Genomic DNA, 20,873 nt, shown 5'->3' with positions numbered 1-20,873 from the left:
ATTATTCACTTTTCATCCCAGCCATCGCTTCCATTCCCAAATATTTAATAACTTACAGGCACAGACTACCAGTAAAGTTCGCATAAGCTCACTAATTTCTCTAATCGGATTGAAACTTGCAAGAGAATTTGCTATCTTCTTTGTAAAATTCAAAGTTCAATAATTAAAACGTAATTGATAAAGTACTCACGTAATTTTACTTTACAGACTAAAGATAAAAGATATCTAAAGATAAAATAACATTCTAATAATCATTGCAAATCTTATCATTTTCAATTACCAGACGTAATGTATTTATGGAACTTTGAAATCAAATGGCTTAGTTACCTACTTGTTTTCTTTTTATTTAAAAGTTGGCAGTTTAACTAGAGTTCGCCTAATCTAACAACTACTTATTAGGCCCGGTTCATCCACACGCGATAACCGGGCGGTTTCTGGCTGGTCTCATTGTAAAGGGATATAACTGCCCAGCAATCGCACGATTATCGCTGGTGGTCATTAATAAATTCATTAGCGTTAACAAAGTACCTTTAAGCAGTAGCAGTTACCAAACAATTATTCCTTCCGTTATGTATCGATTAATCAGTAATTTTTTTAATCAATCTCAAGCATCGGCCGGAAAAGCAGACCTTCGCGCTTGCCAATTTTCCCGCCAATACCGCACGCCTGAGGTGGGCTACCACAGATAATTCAATGTTCAACCCGCGCGGGCGGCCACAGACGCGTGGCGCGAAAACTTTTCTTTTTTAAAAACAAAAAATGTATAAAAAGTTGCCAGTGCGTGGTCAAGGCGCAGTTGGCGCGAAAGGGTGCGAGTGTGCAAGTCGACTTTAAAAAGTTTTTATTAAAAAGTTTAATTGAAAATAAATAAAAATAAAAAATGGTTTCGACTGTGATTGTTTTGTTAAGTTTGACAGGTGAGCAAGTTACGACTGTGTTTGTGCAAGTTCAAAATTACAACTTTAGTAAATAATATCTTAATTCTACGTGAGTACATAAATATCTACTAAGTTAATTGAACAAGTCAATTAAAATAATTAATCATTAACTTAACGGGCAATAACTTTAAAATCTAAAAGTTGCAGTTATTATTTTATTACTATTAAAGCAAGTAATTAAACTGCTAGCAATACTTAACTACTTACAAACTTAGTGATAACAGTGAAAAGAAAAACACAACATCGCGTTGAGTTATTTAATTATAAATTACTGTTTCGGACCATTTCCACTAAATTAATAAAAATTTCGGAAAAAATGAATGCTGGCTCTTTCCTTGCACAAAGGCTAGTATTGCTATCCAGCGAGGAAATGCAGCCAGCTTCCTCGCCTCTTTGCCTCGCGGACACGCGACGGTACCTAAACAATAAGATTTTTTTCTTTGTTTTGAGTTAAGTTTGCATTAGTTGTAAAAATATCAGTAATTATTTTAATAATTTGTAAATAACAAAAATAATCACCTAAGAAAATATAAAACTTAAAAATCTACATAAACAAAAACTTTAAGATTTATTTACTTAAATATTTACTTCGGTTCTAAAATTCGACATGTTTTGTAAATAAATATAGGTTACTATGGTAATAGATGGATTTAAAATAATAAGATATGTATTACGCTTCTTAAAATTCAGATTCAACTTTCCTGTAAGAGAATTAGATCAACTGAAAACTTTCTAAAAATATTGCACAAACTTACTACTTACCTACTTACTTACTCCCGTTAAATAAAAACAAATTAAATTGTTAATAAACAATAACTAGTGCAATTAAAGAAACATTAAGGTGTACTTAGATAGCGATTTTTATCTCACAAACTGAAATCAAAGATAAAATAGTTAATTTACAAAGAAAAGTAAATAAGTATCGCAGTGGAAACATCTCACGATCTTTGCTAGTAATTGATAAAAATGTTTGCTTGGACTTAGTTTTGATTAAGAAAGGGAATTGCAGTCTGCTTAGCCATAACTACATTAACTACCCAAATTCGATAAATTTGGTAAACTTATCCACTTTGTCGTCAAAAAGTCAAGAAAAGTTCTCTTACATTCTATGATATGATTTCGGTATGTTAAAAAAGGGAAATTGATTTGCATTTAATTTTTAATTTACTAAAGTGGATAAATTGTGATTATTAATATTTCAATTGCCCCAAAATTTAATAAACTATGTTTTTTTTATCCACAACGAGGTAGCTCTTGGCCTGTATCTCACCTAATGGCAAGTGATGATCAGGCCGAAGGTGGAAGCGAGCTTCACCCGGAATCCTCAACCACGGAGGAACTGGCTATCTTACCTCTAACTGTCGGAACATAACAATGCTGTTAACATTGTTGTTATGGCGACAAACTGAGGTAAGATGGTGGCAGCTAGCCAGGCGTACTTATAACAAGCCTTACCACCAACCAAACCGAACAGAAAAATCTGCTCCCACTGGGAATCGAACCCGGGACCTCTGCGTCTGAAGCAGGTGGTCTTACCACTAGACCACAAAAGCGGTTAGCGGTAACATTTTTGCAAGATAAAAACATCGACTGCATTTTCTTTCCTGAAGTTTGAACGCTTAATTAAACAAGCGTCAAGCAATCTCATAATCTATATTAATCATATTTTAAAATTTTAGTAAAATGTGTATTATAAAACACTCCTAGGCAGTGCATTAATTACTAAAAAAAAGATAAATGATAATTACCAAAAAAAAATATGACATAGATGTGTTATCCAAAACCATTAAAAAAAGCAAAATTATTTTATCTTATTCGCGCTTTTCTCTTCGGCAGGTTTATCCGTCGCCAGAGATTGGTCTCATTATGGTAAGTACAAACTTATTTACTAAAATTACTTAGGCAAAAATAAATAGGTAACCTACCTTAATATTTTGGAATTATTTTCTTTACTAGTGTCCCATTTTTTGCTAGTTAGTATTTTTACTTAGTATTTGCATGCCATAATATTGTTAAAATGTGAGGATATTTATTTTGTTCAAGTCTTCATTTTCATTTTTGGATCTTCGTAACAAAACAAAATACCTATTTCCATTCTCTCAACCAAATGTTTCTTAAACAATACAAGAAATAAGATATCAGTTTCGCGATATCCGATTGTTTAAAAAGAAAAATAAATATTGGTTTTCATTTCTAAAGATAGTGAGCAATCAAGACTTTTACTAAAGCTGTAAATAAATAATTAATCAACTTTAAAGGAAAATGACAGGATGCACATTGCACGTTCTATACAAATGATAAATTATTATCATACTTGCATCTTCTTCTTTTCGTGTCGACAACAAACCTACACAGTGTCAGCCCAAAACTCCGCCACAAGAGTGGCGTTGTCAGTAGCACTCATCAAATCCTCCTGAGTGCAGTTGCTTGAGTACTCAGGGCATGACATGACATACTTGCATAATATTATCAAAATAAATACCCTAAATTATTTTCTTACGTTCCGATCTTCTCTCCCTTTTTATAGAGTATCCATGTATGCTGAAACTGTGTGAAAACCTAGTAAAAGTTTTTTTTTGTTTTACACAGACTACTGTGTTAGTGTTTATACAAATAACACCTAAGTACCCTCCTCCATCTCACTTGAGAAAAGATTCCGTGTTGAAGCCTAAGTGGGAATCGAGTTTTAAGTGAAGAACCTAAGTAAACATAAACATTCGTGAACATTTACATGGCGCAAAACCATCTAGACCAGTGTTTCTTTAATGGGGATCCGCAGTCTCAGGACCATTTAACAATCATAAATAAAAGCCATCAAATGTCTCGTAAGCGAAATTTAATGCTGCTTTTTTTTATAACGGGGTCCTTAAAATTGTGCTGGATTAAGGGATCCGTGGACAAAAAATTATAAAGAACACTGATCTACACAGTTCCAAACTAAGAAGAACATGGGTATACCTAGCAGACAACGTATTTGTACCTACTTAAAATACTAATGCGTTTTCTATGATCTAGAAAAACTGAAATTAAAAATAACAAAGTAATGTTATTATGAGCACGTGCGCCAATCGATCGCAGACCGCAAGCTCTTATCAGATCTCGATTATACCTAAATGCATTCGATTTGATAATGAGATTAAATAAGAAATAATCTTCGTGCATCATTAATTTCCTACATCCACTAATTGGGGTTTAAGCTGATAAAATCAGTCTGAAGGTCTTGAAATTACTTAAGCCCGTATTCACAAATGATGCTTGCTTAAGTTAAGCAGCAAATCGAACAAACAGCGTAGAATAGAGCGTGATAGAGCTCTGTGATTGGTTCGTGTGTCACCCTGTGCGTCCACGCGTACTGTGAGGACTCATAGTAATGTTTGTGAATACGGGCGTTAAGATCGTTTATCCCTTCTTACATAAAGTTATTAAATATTTTTACAGCTGAATAGTCAAGAAAAACTACAAATCTGTAACTTTCTCTCGAGCCCTCGTTTTAAGTAGGGTAAACCAGAGAGTGATTGCCCACTGGTAGTGATTGCCCGCTTTAAGAATAATATTGTCAGGTGCTGACTTTGAAGCACTCTAGTTAGATTTGAATTTACTAAGTAGATGGCTCCGAGATCAATGTACAGTAGATTTAAAATTTACAATAGGAAACACTAACAAAAAACAGTTATGGCGGATTTTGTCAAGACGGGTGAAAATGTTACTCAAACAGGTAAAGACTTTAAAAATTTTACTAAGGAATTACTTGCTTAGAGGTAAAATTTTTTTTGCAAGTTATTTAATATTCAACTAATGGTGTATAGTCATGATGAAATTAAAAGTGTTTTCTCCATTATCAATGAAAATAACTGATAAAATTTGATTTCTAACGGTCATTTTAACGGTGGGTAATCACTGCACGTAAATCTGTATATTTTTAGTTATTGCCCACCATCATTTCAGTTATTGCCATATGTTAATGTATAGTTATTGCCCAGGGCAATTATTATTAGAGTGTTGCCACCATGCAGTAGCAGTGTTTAAGTTGCTGATTGCTAGACTTGTTTTGCAATTTACAGGCATAAATATTGAAATGGCTTTTAATGTTTCATTTTCAGTATGCCAAAGACTCCAAAAGTTCAATATAGCATAGAAAATTTGCAAAAAGCAATCGAAGCTGTACAAGATGTATCCAACAATTTATCTACAAGATGAATTGCTGGAAAAATATGGTTTGGCTTAAAAAAATTGATAAAAATTCAAACGCAAATACAAAAAATTAAAATCCTACGTTAAATCTACTAGTGAAAATGTTAATTGTAAGGAAATAGATACAACTTTAGGGAAGAATAACCAACAGCTAATTGAACATTCTGAGTAACCACTTGAACTGATATCAAAGAAGATAAAAAAAAATACATATGAAAGGACAATGTTCGTTCTCCATACATTGTTCGCCTAAAGAACCAACAATTTTGACATATTACTACCCGAAAGCGAAATAATACGATTCTGTGTGTAAGAACAATGATTCCTGATGGACACTTGCCATAAAATTAATGATTAAGAATATTAAATCACAGCGATTTTATAATATGTCGTTTATGACAACATGGCGTCTAATGTATTGTGTGAATGTATGAACACCGATTCGCGAAAAATGTTTTGTATTGTCGTCACGCCGAGTCGCAGCCAAATAGTATAAAATAATAGAACAAGTTTTAGAAATACAACTCGGCATTCCACTTTTACAATATGCCCACATATTGCACGTAAATAAACAACATGAATCGTAGGTTGTTTCCACCCTTGTCATCTGACACATGAAATAAACTCCTATTGTATTATAGATATCGAAGCCGAATCGTATATAATAATAGAATGGGTTTTGGAGATCACTCGGGGTTCCACTTTTATAAAATACCTACATATTACATAAAAATACCACAAATCATGAGTTTTCTTTTCACCATTTACATCTGACACGAGATAACAAACTCCTATCTCCATGACTACCATCGTAGTCTATGCCAAAGACTACAATATTTTAAGCAAGAAGTTTCAAACCTTAGCGGCTACGGTAACCCCTGGGCCACATACATCATGATAACATTCGGTCGACACCGGAACGAAGTCTTGCGATTATGCAAAAAAGCATCGTATTCTAGTGCGGCTATATCACGTTCAACCGGGGTTTTAATTCGACTAAAGTCCTGACTAAAGACTGGAAGAAAATACGCCGCATTGTATGAGCACTTCGTGTTCGTTAAAGCGGCTTCAGATCTAGAGCCCACATAGTTTTCTTTCCAATAATATCCGCAAGTAGCGCTGCATGATCTTTACAACAAAAACGGCAATAGTTATTAAGGTGCCAAAATTATATGATTACTTTGGCACGGTATTATACACGTGCGAAGATTTGTCATTTTCATTCATTTCTTCATCATCATCATCATTTCAGCCACAGGACGTCCACTACTGAACATAGGCCTCCCCCAATGACTTCCACATCGCACGGTTGGTAGCGGCCTGCATCCAGCGCCTTCCCGCTACCTTTATCAGGTCGTCGGTCCACCTTGTGGTGGGTTGACATTGCAGAATATGACTTTTGATAGGTTCATCATAGAATTCGGCGGGGATATCCTCACAGAGGAAGTTCGTAAAAGGGCGGAACAAGATCTTATAATAATGCAAGGCCGAAGCTGTTACGCGCGTGCTCCTACGTGTAATCCGGCGAGTATGCAATAAATAGTAATGTCTGGTAAATAGTGGTAATACGTATCGTTCGTTCGTTCGTTTCAGCCGAAAAGACGTCCACTGCTGGACAAAGGCCTCCCCCAAGGATTTCCACGAAGACCGATCCTGCACCGCTCGCATACAGGCACCTCCCGCGACCTTCACCAGATCGTCGGTCCACCTAGTGGGAGGCCTGCCCACGCTACGTCTTTCGGCTCGTGGTCGCCACTCAAGAACTTTCCTGCCCCAGCGGCCATCAGCTCTACGAGCTATGTGCCCCGCCCAGTCTATGTCTGTATGCGCTACGATTACAGGGTATCATTTTGCATAGTCGCAAGACTTCACTCCGCTGCTGTCAAATCAATGTCGCATAATGTTATCGCAATGTGTGTGGCCCTTGGCCAAATCACAGAAGCCTATGCGAAGAAAGAGCACTTGAATGACAATAAAAATCAGGGTTACCATTTTATAAGATTTCCTCACTATTGAGGGTAACAAAGTAACATTAATAATCTAGCCATTAATTACATTTATTACCTATACGAGAAAGTAAAGCAACATGCGGTTTTATTTTAATTTGTAAAATATTAAACCCCTCATATTTGTAACAGTTTGTTCCAAGTTTAGTTTTACTGTTTTGTTAACAGTATTGCTGTTTCAGCTGTCACTGTGAAGCTTTGGGAAAATAAATAAATAGAAAAAATATTAACATAAATATTTATTTAAGTTTTTATGTTCATTATCATAATATGCCAATTTAAGTTACACTGTGTGACAGTCTTTGACACTAAACAAACTCTTCAGCTTAATAATACCTACCTACAGGGCGTTTTTATAGTTACTCTTGCTGATGAAACAAGAAGGGTTGATTCTACTACTGAAATACAACTACTTTTCTTACAGGACCAATATCAAATTCTCAAAAAAATTCACATCCTCGTGATGGTGATAATTTCTATGGAGAGGTTTTTTTTATATTCGGTCTCTTGGGATAAGTTATTCCATTTGAGCAGTAGAATTAATCCTTTTTATTCGATCACATATAAAAACAACACAAGTGTTTAGGAAAACTTCTTCTTTGGTATGGTATCACTACGGAGTTATAATGTCGGCAACTCTGTATCACTGACTTGTAACTTTCAAACAGCATGAATAATAAGGGCACCACATTGGTTTTCTTTCTGAAAAAAGGCTTTCAGTTTTAGTACTAACCCTTTAGCACTATTTCATTGAAATAAAAATACAATAAACGCACAGAAGACTGAAATTGAGTCAACTGACGTGACATTTATAATTTGTTGACATTATGACAGTTTGACAAGACTAGGGATTGAAAAAGTTTTAATTGAAAAAGTAAAATGACAATTTATTAAAACGATTCACATGGATATAATCGATTAAAAATATTTATAAAATGTTCTGATACTTGCCTGTAGCGATTATCCAATCCTGGTTTCTACTGAAAAACTACCTCGTGGCAAGATTTTAATAAAATAATAAAATCTTTATCTTCTCTTTCACAATCTATAAAAGTTCATTTGGTCTATTATTATACATGTGCTATGAATGAGGGTTTTCGCGATTGAAAAATCCGCGAGATGGCAATACGTAGACGCGAGGTCCAAATGCTGCATGATTGGTGGATATCTGTCAATGTCATGTCAAAAATAACCAATCATGCAGCATTTGGACCTCACGTCTACGTATTGCCATCTGGCGGATTTTTCAATCGCGAAAACCCTCATTGGCATAGATTATGAGAGACTGGCAACTATACTAGGTTGATATCAGGTGATCCGTCTGCTCATTTGCCTCCTGTCACATAAAAAAAAATATATATGTTTCTCACACTTCAACTGGCATTGGATTCAACATCGGATTCTGACACTTTTACAGTTATGATACCATGAATATCAGTTTATGGTCCTAATTATTTTTATTTTATTTACGACCTTCGACCAGTTGGACACTTTAGATATCTTCTTGTAATAGTGTCAAACTGTCAATATCTTTTTAGCTTTTAACGCAAATCTAGTCTTCAAAGCAGTTTAATCGATTTATTTTATTTTCAAAATCGATATTTTATTGTCTATGATGGCCGCAGGAACATCACTATACATGGACTCCCAGCAATAAAGTACGGTAATGCCTCGTACAGATTTTATCGGCAAAAATTATGGAACTTGATAGGTTTTAGACCATGCCACGCACCAAAACGTCCGGAAGTTGTAATAGTATTATAGAATAAACGTTAAAAGACTTATTTATTTAATTTTTCAATGCTTAAGTGTCCATTAGAATGAAAGGGTGCTTAATGTATTAAAAAAAATAGAAAATAATTATGATGGGTTAATGTTTTTGGGCGGTTTTTTAGGCGGTTTCTGACAATGTCCTTTACATATAAAATTCAAATTTTTGCGTCATCTATGTTTTGAAGTAGATGATTCTGTCTCTACCGATTTTGACTGATCAACATCAGCTCAAGAAATATTTGATAATATGTTAATAAGGCCAAACGCAATTTATTTTGAAATTTTGAAGACTGTACTACTAGAATTTAAGTTTAATGTTTTGTTTTGTTTATTTAAAGCCTATTTTGTCATTTTAAAATTGATTATTTTGTTTTAAGATACTGGGCAATTACTGTGCTTTGATGTGGGCAATTAGTGTAAGTAATGGGCAATGACTGTACTTTTTGGAGGATTTTAAATTTATTTCAATATTTTCTAAGTTACGTAAGTTTTAAGTAAAAAGTGTTAATATTTTGTTTAACAGTTTATTGAGTTATAAGAAAAAAGTCATAAATGGTCGATAATTAAAATACTTTCTTTAATTTTTCATCTCAATGTGTTTGAAATCTTTAAGTGGGCAATAGCTATACGGTTTACCCTACTTATTTTTTATTATCTGTTTCTAGTATTCAGTTATTTCTTTCACTTTCACTAATTTGAATATTGTATTTAGTTTGACCGCATTTATCCCTTAAATTCTTTGTTGACTTAAGATATTTTTTGAGAAGATAAAACCCGCGATCTTTGGTGCTGTATCGGAGTAAGCTGTCTTTACTTTTTACTGACAGCATATTTTTGATTGATTTGGTTTGGTTATAATGAATCAGTATTTTGTAGACTATTTTGCTACATAGGTCTCGTTAGTGGTGGACATTTGGACCAAACTCCATACATTTTTGGTCATTGTCCTTTTTAAACTAAAATATAGTATTAAGTACACTATCGAAATAATAAATTATTGCAAAAAATTAAAAAATAGAGTTTGAAGTTTACATTACCCATTTATAATGTCTACCATGACTTTGAACTTTCTCGATAACACCTTGTAATCAAATCTATAGATAAATAAATAGTGAAGCTCAATGACCATAGATAAGGATCTCGTAATAAAGACATGACGACAGAAAGACGCGTCGCGAGATAACGCGGGTCTTGGGCAAATAGTCTATGGCCTACCTACTGACATTATGTAACAATTATTCTTTAGATGGAATATTTTTTAATATTTGACGATAACACTTTCTAATTTACAATTATAAATTTAATCATATTTCTTGTTATACATTATTATAACAAGAAAAAAACATTATTTATTGTTATTACAACAACTCGTAACTTTCTCGTAGGTGGTAACAATAGTTTTTCTTCTTTGCACTTTTCCAGATTATTAGAACTTATTCACAAATCAACAGAACTTTTCTATACCTCCGAAGACTAATCTATCATAGCAAATATAAGGCTATTGTTTGACCCATATTCTCAAACAACACGCTCATATTGTAGGTGTATGCAGCCAAGTGTACCTACTTACTACCTTAAACACACTCGGGAATAGATTATGCCGTACGTTAAATTAAAAATATTGAAAGTTTTCGGTGTCGTTTCATAATACGGATCAACTCTTTGGACACAAGATAAGAGCCTAAATAAAAAACATTTCAATGAAATTAGTTTGAACCTAGTGCGCAGTGTAAAATGTCCAAGGATATTTAAAAAAATCTGAATTTGGGCAGAACATTGAAGAAGACCAGGTACTCGTTCTATACTATCTATACCGTTCTGTGACTCCTGCTATACACACTGCCTTTATTGCAGACGAAGACGCGTGGCCGGGCCAGTGCGGGGTGGGTAAGGAACAGTCCCCCATCAACATCGTACCCCATGAGAGTCTTCCCGACCCTCACGAAGCACACATCAGGGGCCCGCTGGTCTACCGGGGCTACGGCGATGTTGAAGTGAGAGCGAGGAACACTGGGTACAAAGGTAAGGGGTTAGAGCTTATTTTCTCTTGGTTGATTGCTGGACAAAGGACAGTTGAAGTCCATTAGAAGAACACTTATTTTCCATTCCTTCTCAGCTATAGGTCCCCATAATTAATGCTTACTGTCCGCGGTGTATATCTTTAATTTAAAGTGATTTAAAACTTCCTTTTGACCTTGACTTCGAACTACTTCACTATGTTCTTCTGATTAATTTCATTGCGGGTCCAATGAAAGTTTAACGCCCGTATTCACAAACGATGCTTGCTTACGTGAAGCAGCAAATTGAACGCACAGCGTTGAATAGAGCTCTGTGATTGGTTTGTATGTCACCCTGTGCGTCCACGCCCACTGTGAGACCTCATAGTAATATTTGTGAATACGGGCGTAACTTTCCGCGGAACGAACTTGACTAGTTGGATTCTTATTGGCGGTCAAGCTGTAGATCCTGGCTACACAGGAATGCAGTGGTGGGAACGACAGGTGGGAATAGATCCATTCCTTCTCAGTCAAAAGACTGCTGGACAAAGATCTGCCCCTAGGATTTTCATATACAGTCTTGCGATACCCGCACAAAGAAAGGCCTATGTATGTACCTGTAAAACTACCTGTATTACACCAATGTAACGTAATAAACTATTGAATTTGAATTCGAAAGCTCACCGAAACCTATATTTCATAGAAAAACTATTAAAGTAAGATTATGGCTTACTTATATGAGCTCTTCAGCAATTTGATATAAACCTATCATAAAAATAAATAACTGGTATCTATGACGACACTAATAATATCAGTCAAGTGATAGGAAAAGACATGACATAGTATGACTTCACATTTTTATCTAGTATTTTAAGTACTAGATTATTAGTATTAGATTAAAGTAATTTGGGCTTAAATTATTAGGCCTATCAATCCACAATAATGATAAATTGAATTTCCCTAACAAGCAAATGATGATCAGCAATAATGATCGCTAGAGGAAGAATATCTTTAGGGAAAACAATTATTTTTAAACGTAGTTAATAAAAAAGGTATCTCTGTGCAAAGAAGACAAGGCTTTTAATCACAAACCTATATCTATTTCATTCTAAAATAATTCTCAAAGGTTTAATAAGCATGGCCCGTGAATTTTCCAATAATTAAAATCCAACCAATCACAAGCTCTATCTATCGTACTTAATTGAGTTTTGAGCTCTAGCATTTGATAGTACGACGGTCGAATTTTCATCTACCGTACTAAATTAAGTTTCAATTCAGTTTTGAACTGTAGTATTTGATGGTAGAGTGTTTCTAATACTTAGCTACCCAGCACTGTGCACTAAATCTCTAAGCATGTAAAAATAGCTTATTGTATGCATATATTTAAGAAAGGTGACAGTTATTAAAATGAAAATTATGCGCCAATTACCTACTTTTCAAACTTGGGCTTAAAAAAATATTGCCGTTTTTATCCAAAAAGCGACATTGTTCGACAAACAGAGATCAAATGGTGAGCTATCACCTACTTCATGGCGTTTATTGAGTATTAAAATATCTTGTCAGTAGTATTGTAGAGGTATAATGATTTGGTCTGGAATTTAACTATCGGCAGAAGTTGCACTTTCGTTTACACTGACTTAAAAAAAACTTATTTCAATGAATTAGTTACAAGTATTGCATCAAACTTGTAGATAGTAAACTAGCCCAGTTATCACCCCTATGATGGTTACCTATTCGTACAAATGGGTACATTGCAAAACAACCTGTATATTTAATTTACGTAAATATGTTATTCCATAATCTAAATCCAGCAAAAATATATTGAAACTGACAATATTTTATAACAAACCAGTATGTAAAATAACAAATAATGATACCGCATTATGCACAACATTTATTACTACATAACAGTTATGTATGTAGGTTTAGAATTACAATACGATCGCATTGCATTTCCTTTGAAATATGAGAAAATGGAGAAAGGTTTTACTCGTTTGTTTTGCAGGCTTTTTGCTTCCTGTTGCGAGATTTTTTCATAACATCCATCATTAAGATCATTTATCATATTCTTTTATGCGTTTGCTTGTTTAGGTAGGCTCGCAATCGCGAAACAGTAAATATTAGCTGAAATTGTCCTTTGTTAGATATTCCATTGCTGAAATGATGGTGAAAATGGTGGTTTAACATTTTAAAAAATCAGTCTTGAAATTCTTGAAGACGTTTAATTAAAATTAAATCGTCACCTGGAAACGAGAATTGAGAAAATCCTTGGGAAGCCTTTGCCAGAAGACGTCTTTGGGTTGAAACAAGTAAAAGATGTAGACTACCACAAATAAATGAAACAATATGAATGTGTGTTGTACAACCCGATCGAGCTAACTGCGCACCTCGTTGGAATGCGACTCTCCCTCGCACTCACCCGCACACCTCCCCTTGTTCACCCCGTCCGTAACAGAGCGTGGATGTGATGTCACAGCTGCACAGGTGCGCAGTTAACTCGACCGTTTATGCGCAAATTGTCAAATTCGAAAATTGTCAAGCGGTCGCAATCTGCCAGATTCTCACTTTGTGAAATTCGCAAAATGTCAAGTTTTAAAAATGACCAGTTGTTTAGGTTTTAATAATAAAAATCAAGTACCTACATAATTAATTGGCAGAACTTTTAATCATTAAAATGTTAAGGTTTCTTTTAAATATGAAACCATAAAACCGTAATATAAAGACATTTTTAAAACTTGACATTTTGCGAATTTGACAATTTGCGCATTTGACATTTTGCGAATTTGGCAATTTGCGAATTTGACAAAGTGAGAATCTGGCAAATTGCGACCGCTTGACAATTTGCGAATTTGACAATTTGCGCATAAACGAACTCGACTCGTGGTGTAACTGTTGTTTTTGGTGCAGTTCGCTGGGCCGTGGAGCCGGGCACTCCCGCGCCGGTGCTGTCGGGCGGCCCGCTGCGCGACAACTACACCTTCGCCGAAGTTCACTTCCACTGGCTCTCGGAGCACGCCATCAACGGGCTCAAGTACGTAACCACTAGTTACCAGTCCGTACCGAGTGGGTTACAGTCCAGGCACAGTGCCGGGCACTCCCGCGTCTGCTTCGCCGAGGTGCACTTCCACTGGCTCTCGGAGCACGCCATCAACGGACTCAAGTACGTAACCACTAGTTACCAGTCCATAGCGAGTGGGCTACAGTCCAGGCACAGTGCCGTGCACTCCCGCGCCTGCTGTCAGGCGGCCCGCTGCGCGACAACTAAACCTTCGCCGAGGTGCACTTCCACTGGCTGTCGGAGCACGCCATCAACGGACTCAAGTACGTAACTACTAGCTACCAGTCCGTAACGAGTGGGCTACAGGCCAGGCACAGTCGGTCAATCACCATTGACTGCCCGCCCGCTTCGCGACCTAGCCATAACTTTTTTAGCCATTGGTTCCCCCTTTGCAATTAAAAGAAGTCGATTGTACTTCAGAACTTAGTATTGCTCAAATATAAAACGAGTTGTTATACTCAATGTAACAACAAGCATACCTATTTCAATCAAAGAACGCCAGGGTAAAAAGCTTCGGCCAAACCAACGCGTGCAGCTCGCGTCGACGATGGCGATCACTGCGCGTGCATAGATCGCCGCGACCAATGACAGGACGCGTTGATGCGAACTCATCGCTACAAATTCATACACGACATCGCTAACACCATCGCCGACTGCACGCGTTGATTTGGCCGAACCTTAATACACAGCGAACACATTTTAAATAGTCACACCTCTTGCTCGCTGGCTGTACTCCTCTTAAGTCTTTTGGAGACAGTCCTAACTTCCAGGACTACAAGCAGCTATTTTCTTCAGGTACCCCATGGAGATCCACTTTGTGCACCTGAAGACCGGGCTCAACTTCGACCAGGCGCTGCAGCAGCGGGATGGAGTCGCCGTCGTCGGAGTACTGGTCCAGGTATGCAGAAAAACAACAGCTGAACTTTTAATCTATAAAAGCGAAAGGTCACTGATTGACTGACTCACTCATCACGAAATCTCAGAAACTACAAGTGCGTAGGAGTCTTTTGCACGGGGGTTCCTTTTAGAACGTATGTGCTCACTAAGAACGGATTTTACGAAACTCCACCCCTAAGGGGGTAAGACGGGATCCACGCATGTCTTTAATAAAACATTGCGTTTAAACTGCTCAATAAGTTATAGAGATGGAAGACTTTGAAAATAGACTAAAGGCGAATATTTTGTAAAATCAAGAAAATAAAATGGAAGGGAAAGAAAATGCGGTGTAGGCAATTAAGAATGTGAATAAGTACCTAATCATAATAAGTTTCAGATAGGCTTTATCATAGTAAGTAAGTATACCTACCAGACGCTATCTAACTAATAACTTAGATTCTATCTGCCAGACATCTCTATCCAAGATCTGTTTAGGTAAATATAATAGTTCCTAGAAGTGATGAGTAATTTTCAGAAAATAGTTAAATATTATAAGTATTTTCCTTCTATTTTTATCGATAATCAACAAGTCACCTTTTTAAGCTCTACTTGGTTCTTGATTAGAATAATTAGAGTGACAATTGGAATAGTAGATATAAATGAATCTGTCTCTACATTTTTTGAAAGACAACTTTGAGTCCTGAAAAGCAATTTTTATCACTCTTTAGATATCTGTACAAAGATGTTTCATGAATCTTTTCTTCAGAACCTAATCGACTTGGTTTCCCTAGGTGGGTCCCATTGGAGAAACCAGTGTGCTGGAAGAACTGCTACCAGCAATGGATTACATAGTTAATCCATCCAACGAAGACTCGCCCACTTTCAACGTAGACCTCACGTAAGTAAAATTAATTGAAACTACATTATTATTTTTGTTGACTAGTTCAGCATAATACTCGTAAGTAAAACAGGTCGTTAAGTAAGAAGTCAACGAAAACCGATAGATTTTATTGATCGCCAAAGGTAACTATTGAAAATCGGAAAACTTCTTGCATCTTGTGATATGTAACTGCAGATTGAGGCCTGTCTTGGAATGAGGCACAGTAACAGACGCTAAACAATATAATTGACACACAAAATCATATCCAGTGACAATAAAGATAGTCAAAACTCTTGTTAGAAGGTACCTTTATTAAGGCCAGGGTCCTAAAACGTATGTCCAATCGAATTAGACGGATCATTGTGGACGGCCTGAAAGAAGAGGAAGCGCCGAATACAACCACAATGATCTTCGGTCATGCTTGAGTAGCAACAGATAATGCCGTAGATACCGACCGTGGTGCTATTTATAAGGCTGTTACATTTGTATGAAAGGAAATACTGATCATTATATTTTAATGTATAACCACAGAATAGAATAGTAAAACTAGCTTCAATCTGTCTGTCGTGGAAAGAAAATCGCGCGATGAAAAACATTTTCGTAAATTCTCAACTATTCTGAAACACGAATTTTTCAATAACGAGTTTCCATATAAATATAAATAGCTAAAAGTAAGAGATAAAAAAACTTTTATCCCCAATTTTACTCAATTTGATTAGATTCATCACATAAAAATATCTCGCACGTGAGGCTAAGACCGCTATTTCTATTATCACGATAATCCTGTCCACTGCAACGAGGTAGATAATGTTTATCTAACTTGAAATAAAGTTAATATTAATTTCACACACGTGTATGCAAAGCAGTCTTTCAAACAAAAACTCTACACTATTAAGTAACACCGCTTTATTTTCCACGTGGTTATTTTTTTTTTTGTATCTGGCTCCATTTATTTTGTCTAAATTACTTTGAAAGTAAAAACGAGTTTAAAAATCTAAACGCAAACGTTTTGTAGATCAGCTCTATTATGTAGTTTTTTTTTTACACGCGTCTCCATATTAGCATATTACTCCAACAAGTCCGTTTTGGATTCATTTATTTACATTGGAAGAATAAAATTAGTGCCAGAGATAATCAGTTTTCAGCCTAATTAGTGTTCAACTAAATAGGTATTAATTACTAAACAATTACTAAACTAATTTGCTTAAAGGTTGGTTAGAATACCCTTTTCATAATACCTTCCGCTTACATACAACATAATATTGTTAGATTTTAAAGCAATGTCAATATATTTTTTGTTAAGAAATCAAGAAATTAGCATTGGAACAACTCGCAAAGAAGTTTGGTATTTTCACGTTTACACGTGTACAGAAAGATAAGTTTCCGTAAATGTATCAGCAGAGCTGGTATCCTAGAAACTAACTAGGCTGTTAATAAAATTATATGGTCTTATTTTTAACGCTCACGCGGCTTTGTAAATACTACATAGCAGACAAACATTTTCCACCCGGGATACAAACCCACAACAAGAGATCTGTCTCGAAATAGAGAGACACGGGTATCAACGCGATTACGCGACATCATATAAATGATTTACATTATGTACTCACGGCTTGATGTAACGGCTGCTATGCTGCATTTGTGGTCACAAGCAGACTGGCGGCTCACGGTCTCCGTCTCATGACTGATCTTTGTCTATTCTCCATTGTTCTTAGGAAGCTCTTCAGCCCCAACCCTCAAGCGTTCTACACCTACCACGGCTCGTTGACCACACCCCTATGCCCTGAGGTGGTCACCTGGATGGTCATGGACCAGCCCACCACCGTCACCCACGACCACGTAAGTAACATTCAGTACAATAACAGTCATTAAGGCCTGGTCCAGACACACATTCTCATTGACAAGGACACTGAAACGGTAACCGGGTGGATGCAAATGTACAAGAACTACCCAGCAACCGCGCGATTATCACTGTTTTTTTTAACTAGGCCTTAGTCTCCATTGCAGGAACACGACTATAATGCCCGTTTTCATCATCAATCCCTAATTTTTAAGTGACCCCTATGGTAACACATAACAGGCATTTTGTTTTCATGGGGGTCACTTAAAAATTAGGGATTGATGGTGAAAATGGGCATAAGACAAATGGAACATTTGGCCTATTATATAGGTACTCCCCAGGCCGCGCTGGTCAGACAGGTTGGTGAGACAAAGCATAACTATTAATTTTCAAACCCCAATAACTACGTAAACTTATATAGCTTAAGTAGTTATTGGGGTCTCCATTTCAGAAAGTATAAGTCAGTACATCGAACTTTTAAAGAAAGTAGTCTACATAAGTAGATGCTATTTTAAGAACAAACAAAAACAAGGATCTAAATCGATTTACGACTTTCACTAAGAGAATAAAAATATTCTAGTGGTGAAAAAAATACCTGATTTATATTCGGTTTCAATACCAATGTTAATGTGTACGTACAGCATCTGAATCTGAATGAATCCTAAAAAATAGCGTCCACTTGAAAAGACTTGAACTTTTATCAATGTATTTAATGACTATGAGATTAACGCCCGTATTCACAAACATTACTATGAGGTCTCACAGTGCGCGTGACGCACAGGGTGACACTCGAACCAATCAACTATTCAATGTTGTGCTTTCGATTTTCTACTTCACTTAAGCAAGCATCATTTGTGAATACGGGCGTCTACTTAGATAGAAGAGCATTATTTTAATCTGTACCAGTGGTTAGAGTTGGTCTCTCTCGAGTCTCTCGACTCAAGAGGTTCAGGATTCGATTTTCAGAGTATGCTCGTTCAAAAAAAAATTAATATGAGCTGTCAGTCTGATTATGTAATATCAAATGCTTATTGTGGCTCAAAAAGTTTAGCATCAAGGTCTTGTACAAATGCATTTTCGAATTTACTTTTACTAAAGCAGATTTAGTCTACAATAGAGTTCAGTCACGAACTGCACAATATCGCGGGGAATATTTATGTAGTTACCAAACAAAACCAAACTAACTTTTAATGAGAGAGCAGTTACGGGGAAAGTTTAACAAACTCAATTATTTTCCAGCTCATAACTGACTAGTAAATTTGATATTCATAAGCATTCCCTAGCAAATCTGGTTATTAAACTCATTCTATAGAAATTACTTTACGTAATATGAATTTCCTACCTCAAATATTAGTGGTAGCTTTTACTTTAATATAGGATCGGTTTAGACAACATTTTTCATTGTTGTTCTGCTCCTATTACTCGTAGCGTGATAGTATACATATAGCCTTAACTTAAGCCTTCCTCAATAAATGGGCTTTCAAACACTGAAATAATTTTTCAAATCGCACCAGTGGTTCCTGAGATTAGCGCGTTCAAGTAAACAAACAAACAAACTCTTCAGTTTTATAATATTAGTATAGATTAGCATATTGATAACATTATACAAGATATTATTTACAGTCCCGAGCTTTTGATGGATTTAAGTCACCATTATTGAGTAAAAGAATATGGCAAAAATAAATACATACGTGAAAAAACCGAGCTCGTAGGAATAAGTCGCACATAATTATTGTAAACCTTCGAAGAAAAGGCTTGCTTTTTTCCTTATTATTATTAAGTTCTTTACCCCTCTTTTTTTTAGCCCACATTACTCATCCCAAAGCAGGGATAGAAATAATATACATAATGTGCCTAAATAGCAAACTCTTAACTCCTGATAATGATAAGAGGTCCAATTTAGCAATATTTCACCAAACATCTATACCTATCTACACTAATTTATAGCCTTAACTGCGAAACCCCAAGTAGTCGCATGAGACCGCGGTAACAATCGATTCGCTGGAACTTGAAGGGTTAATTCAAGTCACTAAAAGAAAAAAGAAGAGTAACTAGCTTGCTTTCTCCAACAGTACAAAAACCTGACCCGAGCTGACTTGGAAGGCATCAACAACGACCGGCGGGTCCAGCCATTGGGCACTCGCATGGTCTACCGCTCCAAAGAAGTAGCCTCTTGCTCGCACATGGCCTCACCGTCTCTGCTGGGACTGGCCGCTGCCATCATAGCCTGCTTCAGGTCTAAGATGTCGACTACCCTTCTAGGAGCTATGTGCAGCATCGTCAAAACCAAAAGGAGGCTCTTGGGCAATGTTGTTAATAAAGTAACCTGCCACTAAAATGGTTATAGCACGTCAAAGTAGGTATAGTGTATACCAAACCGCTCCTTTATGCTTCTGATTAATTAACAAGCGGGTTGCAAGAGTGAGCAATCCTCTGGGACTATTCATATGTAAGTGTTAACACGTTGACAGCTAAGCTACTCTCTCCTGAATTTATAGTAGTTTCAGTAGACCTAGAGATGGGATAAGAAGGCATATAGACCCATTTAAATACATCATTATCATGAGGAGGAAGCCTTTACTGCCAAACTGCTGATGAAGGTAGGCAAAATACCAGAAAGCATTTTATGGTACGATTTTACTGTGTATTTATAATTCTGTCGTAGACTTGTAGAGGACTAAATAGTTTTTCTTAGATATAATAAATGATTCTAAGCTTAAAAAGTTTAAATCTTCAGTGAAAATGGCAATACAGGTCATTAGTATGTATAGAGGCTATTAAGATCTTATGAATCACAAGATTTGTTTAAATCGAGTTACTCGAAGTTGAAAGATTAGGGTTCCAAAAATATTGAACCATTTTTTGATCTCATTGGCTGGTTGGCACGACATGCCAGCACTTTAAATATGCAATTGTAAAAGTTATTTTGTGCCCATAAACAAATGTAAAAAACTTATTGAACCTGCGTCTGTTTAAAAGTGAACACTTTGGCGATTAACTGAAATTTGTTTTATTAACGATTCGATATTGTTCTTGTTAAACTAAATTTGGAGAAATTTCTCAATAGAATAGAATAATTGTAGGTGTATCTAATTGAATAAATGTTTTTCCAGTGTCAAATACATTCCATTTTCTGTAATTAGTGAGTTAAAGTATAATTTTAAAAGCACCTAGGCAGCATAGAAAATAATTAATTTCAAACTTTCGCGTTGCATAATTGAATTAATTTAAACAGGTTTCGGTCAATTAATTCGGTAAACGATCGCGTTAAAACCTGTTTCAATTAATTCAAGCATAGAAAATGCTATCAATAG

The 20,873-nt window shown here is 35.9% G+C and overlaps 1 protein-coding gene across 1 annotated transcript; it reads left to right on the top strand.

The window, feature by feature from the left end:
- The first annotated feature begins 696 nt into the window (after window positions 1-696).
- Window positions 697-20,857, top strand: LOC135077054 (putative carbonic anhydrase 3). The gene is made up of 8 exons (XM_063971650.1): window positions 697-917; window positions 2,775-2,807; window positions 10,763-10,930; window positions 13,813-13,936; window positions 14,759-14,861; window positions 15,631-15,737; window positions 17,435-17,558; window positions 19,632-20,857. Exons 1-8 carry the CDS (start codon window positions 881-883, stop codon window positions 19,893-19,895), a joined length of 960 nt encoding a protein of 319 aa, XP_063827720.1. The 5' UTR covers window positions 697-880; the 3' UTR covers window positions 19,896-20,857.
- Window positions 20,858-20,873: the final 16 nt, after the last annotated feature.

The sequence above is a fragment of the Ostrinia nubilalis genome, chromosome 12 (genome assembly GCF_963855985.1).
Source record: "Ostrinia nubilalis chromosome 12, ilOstNubi1.1, whole genome shotgun sequence".
Lineage (NCBI taxonomy): Eukaryota > Metazoa > Arthropoda > Insecta > Lepidoptera > Crambidae > Ostrinia > Ostrinia nubilalis.
This window is presented reverse-complemented; position numbering and strand designations above follow the sequence as displayed.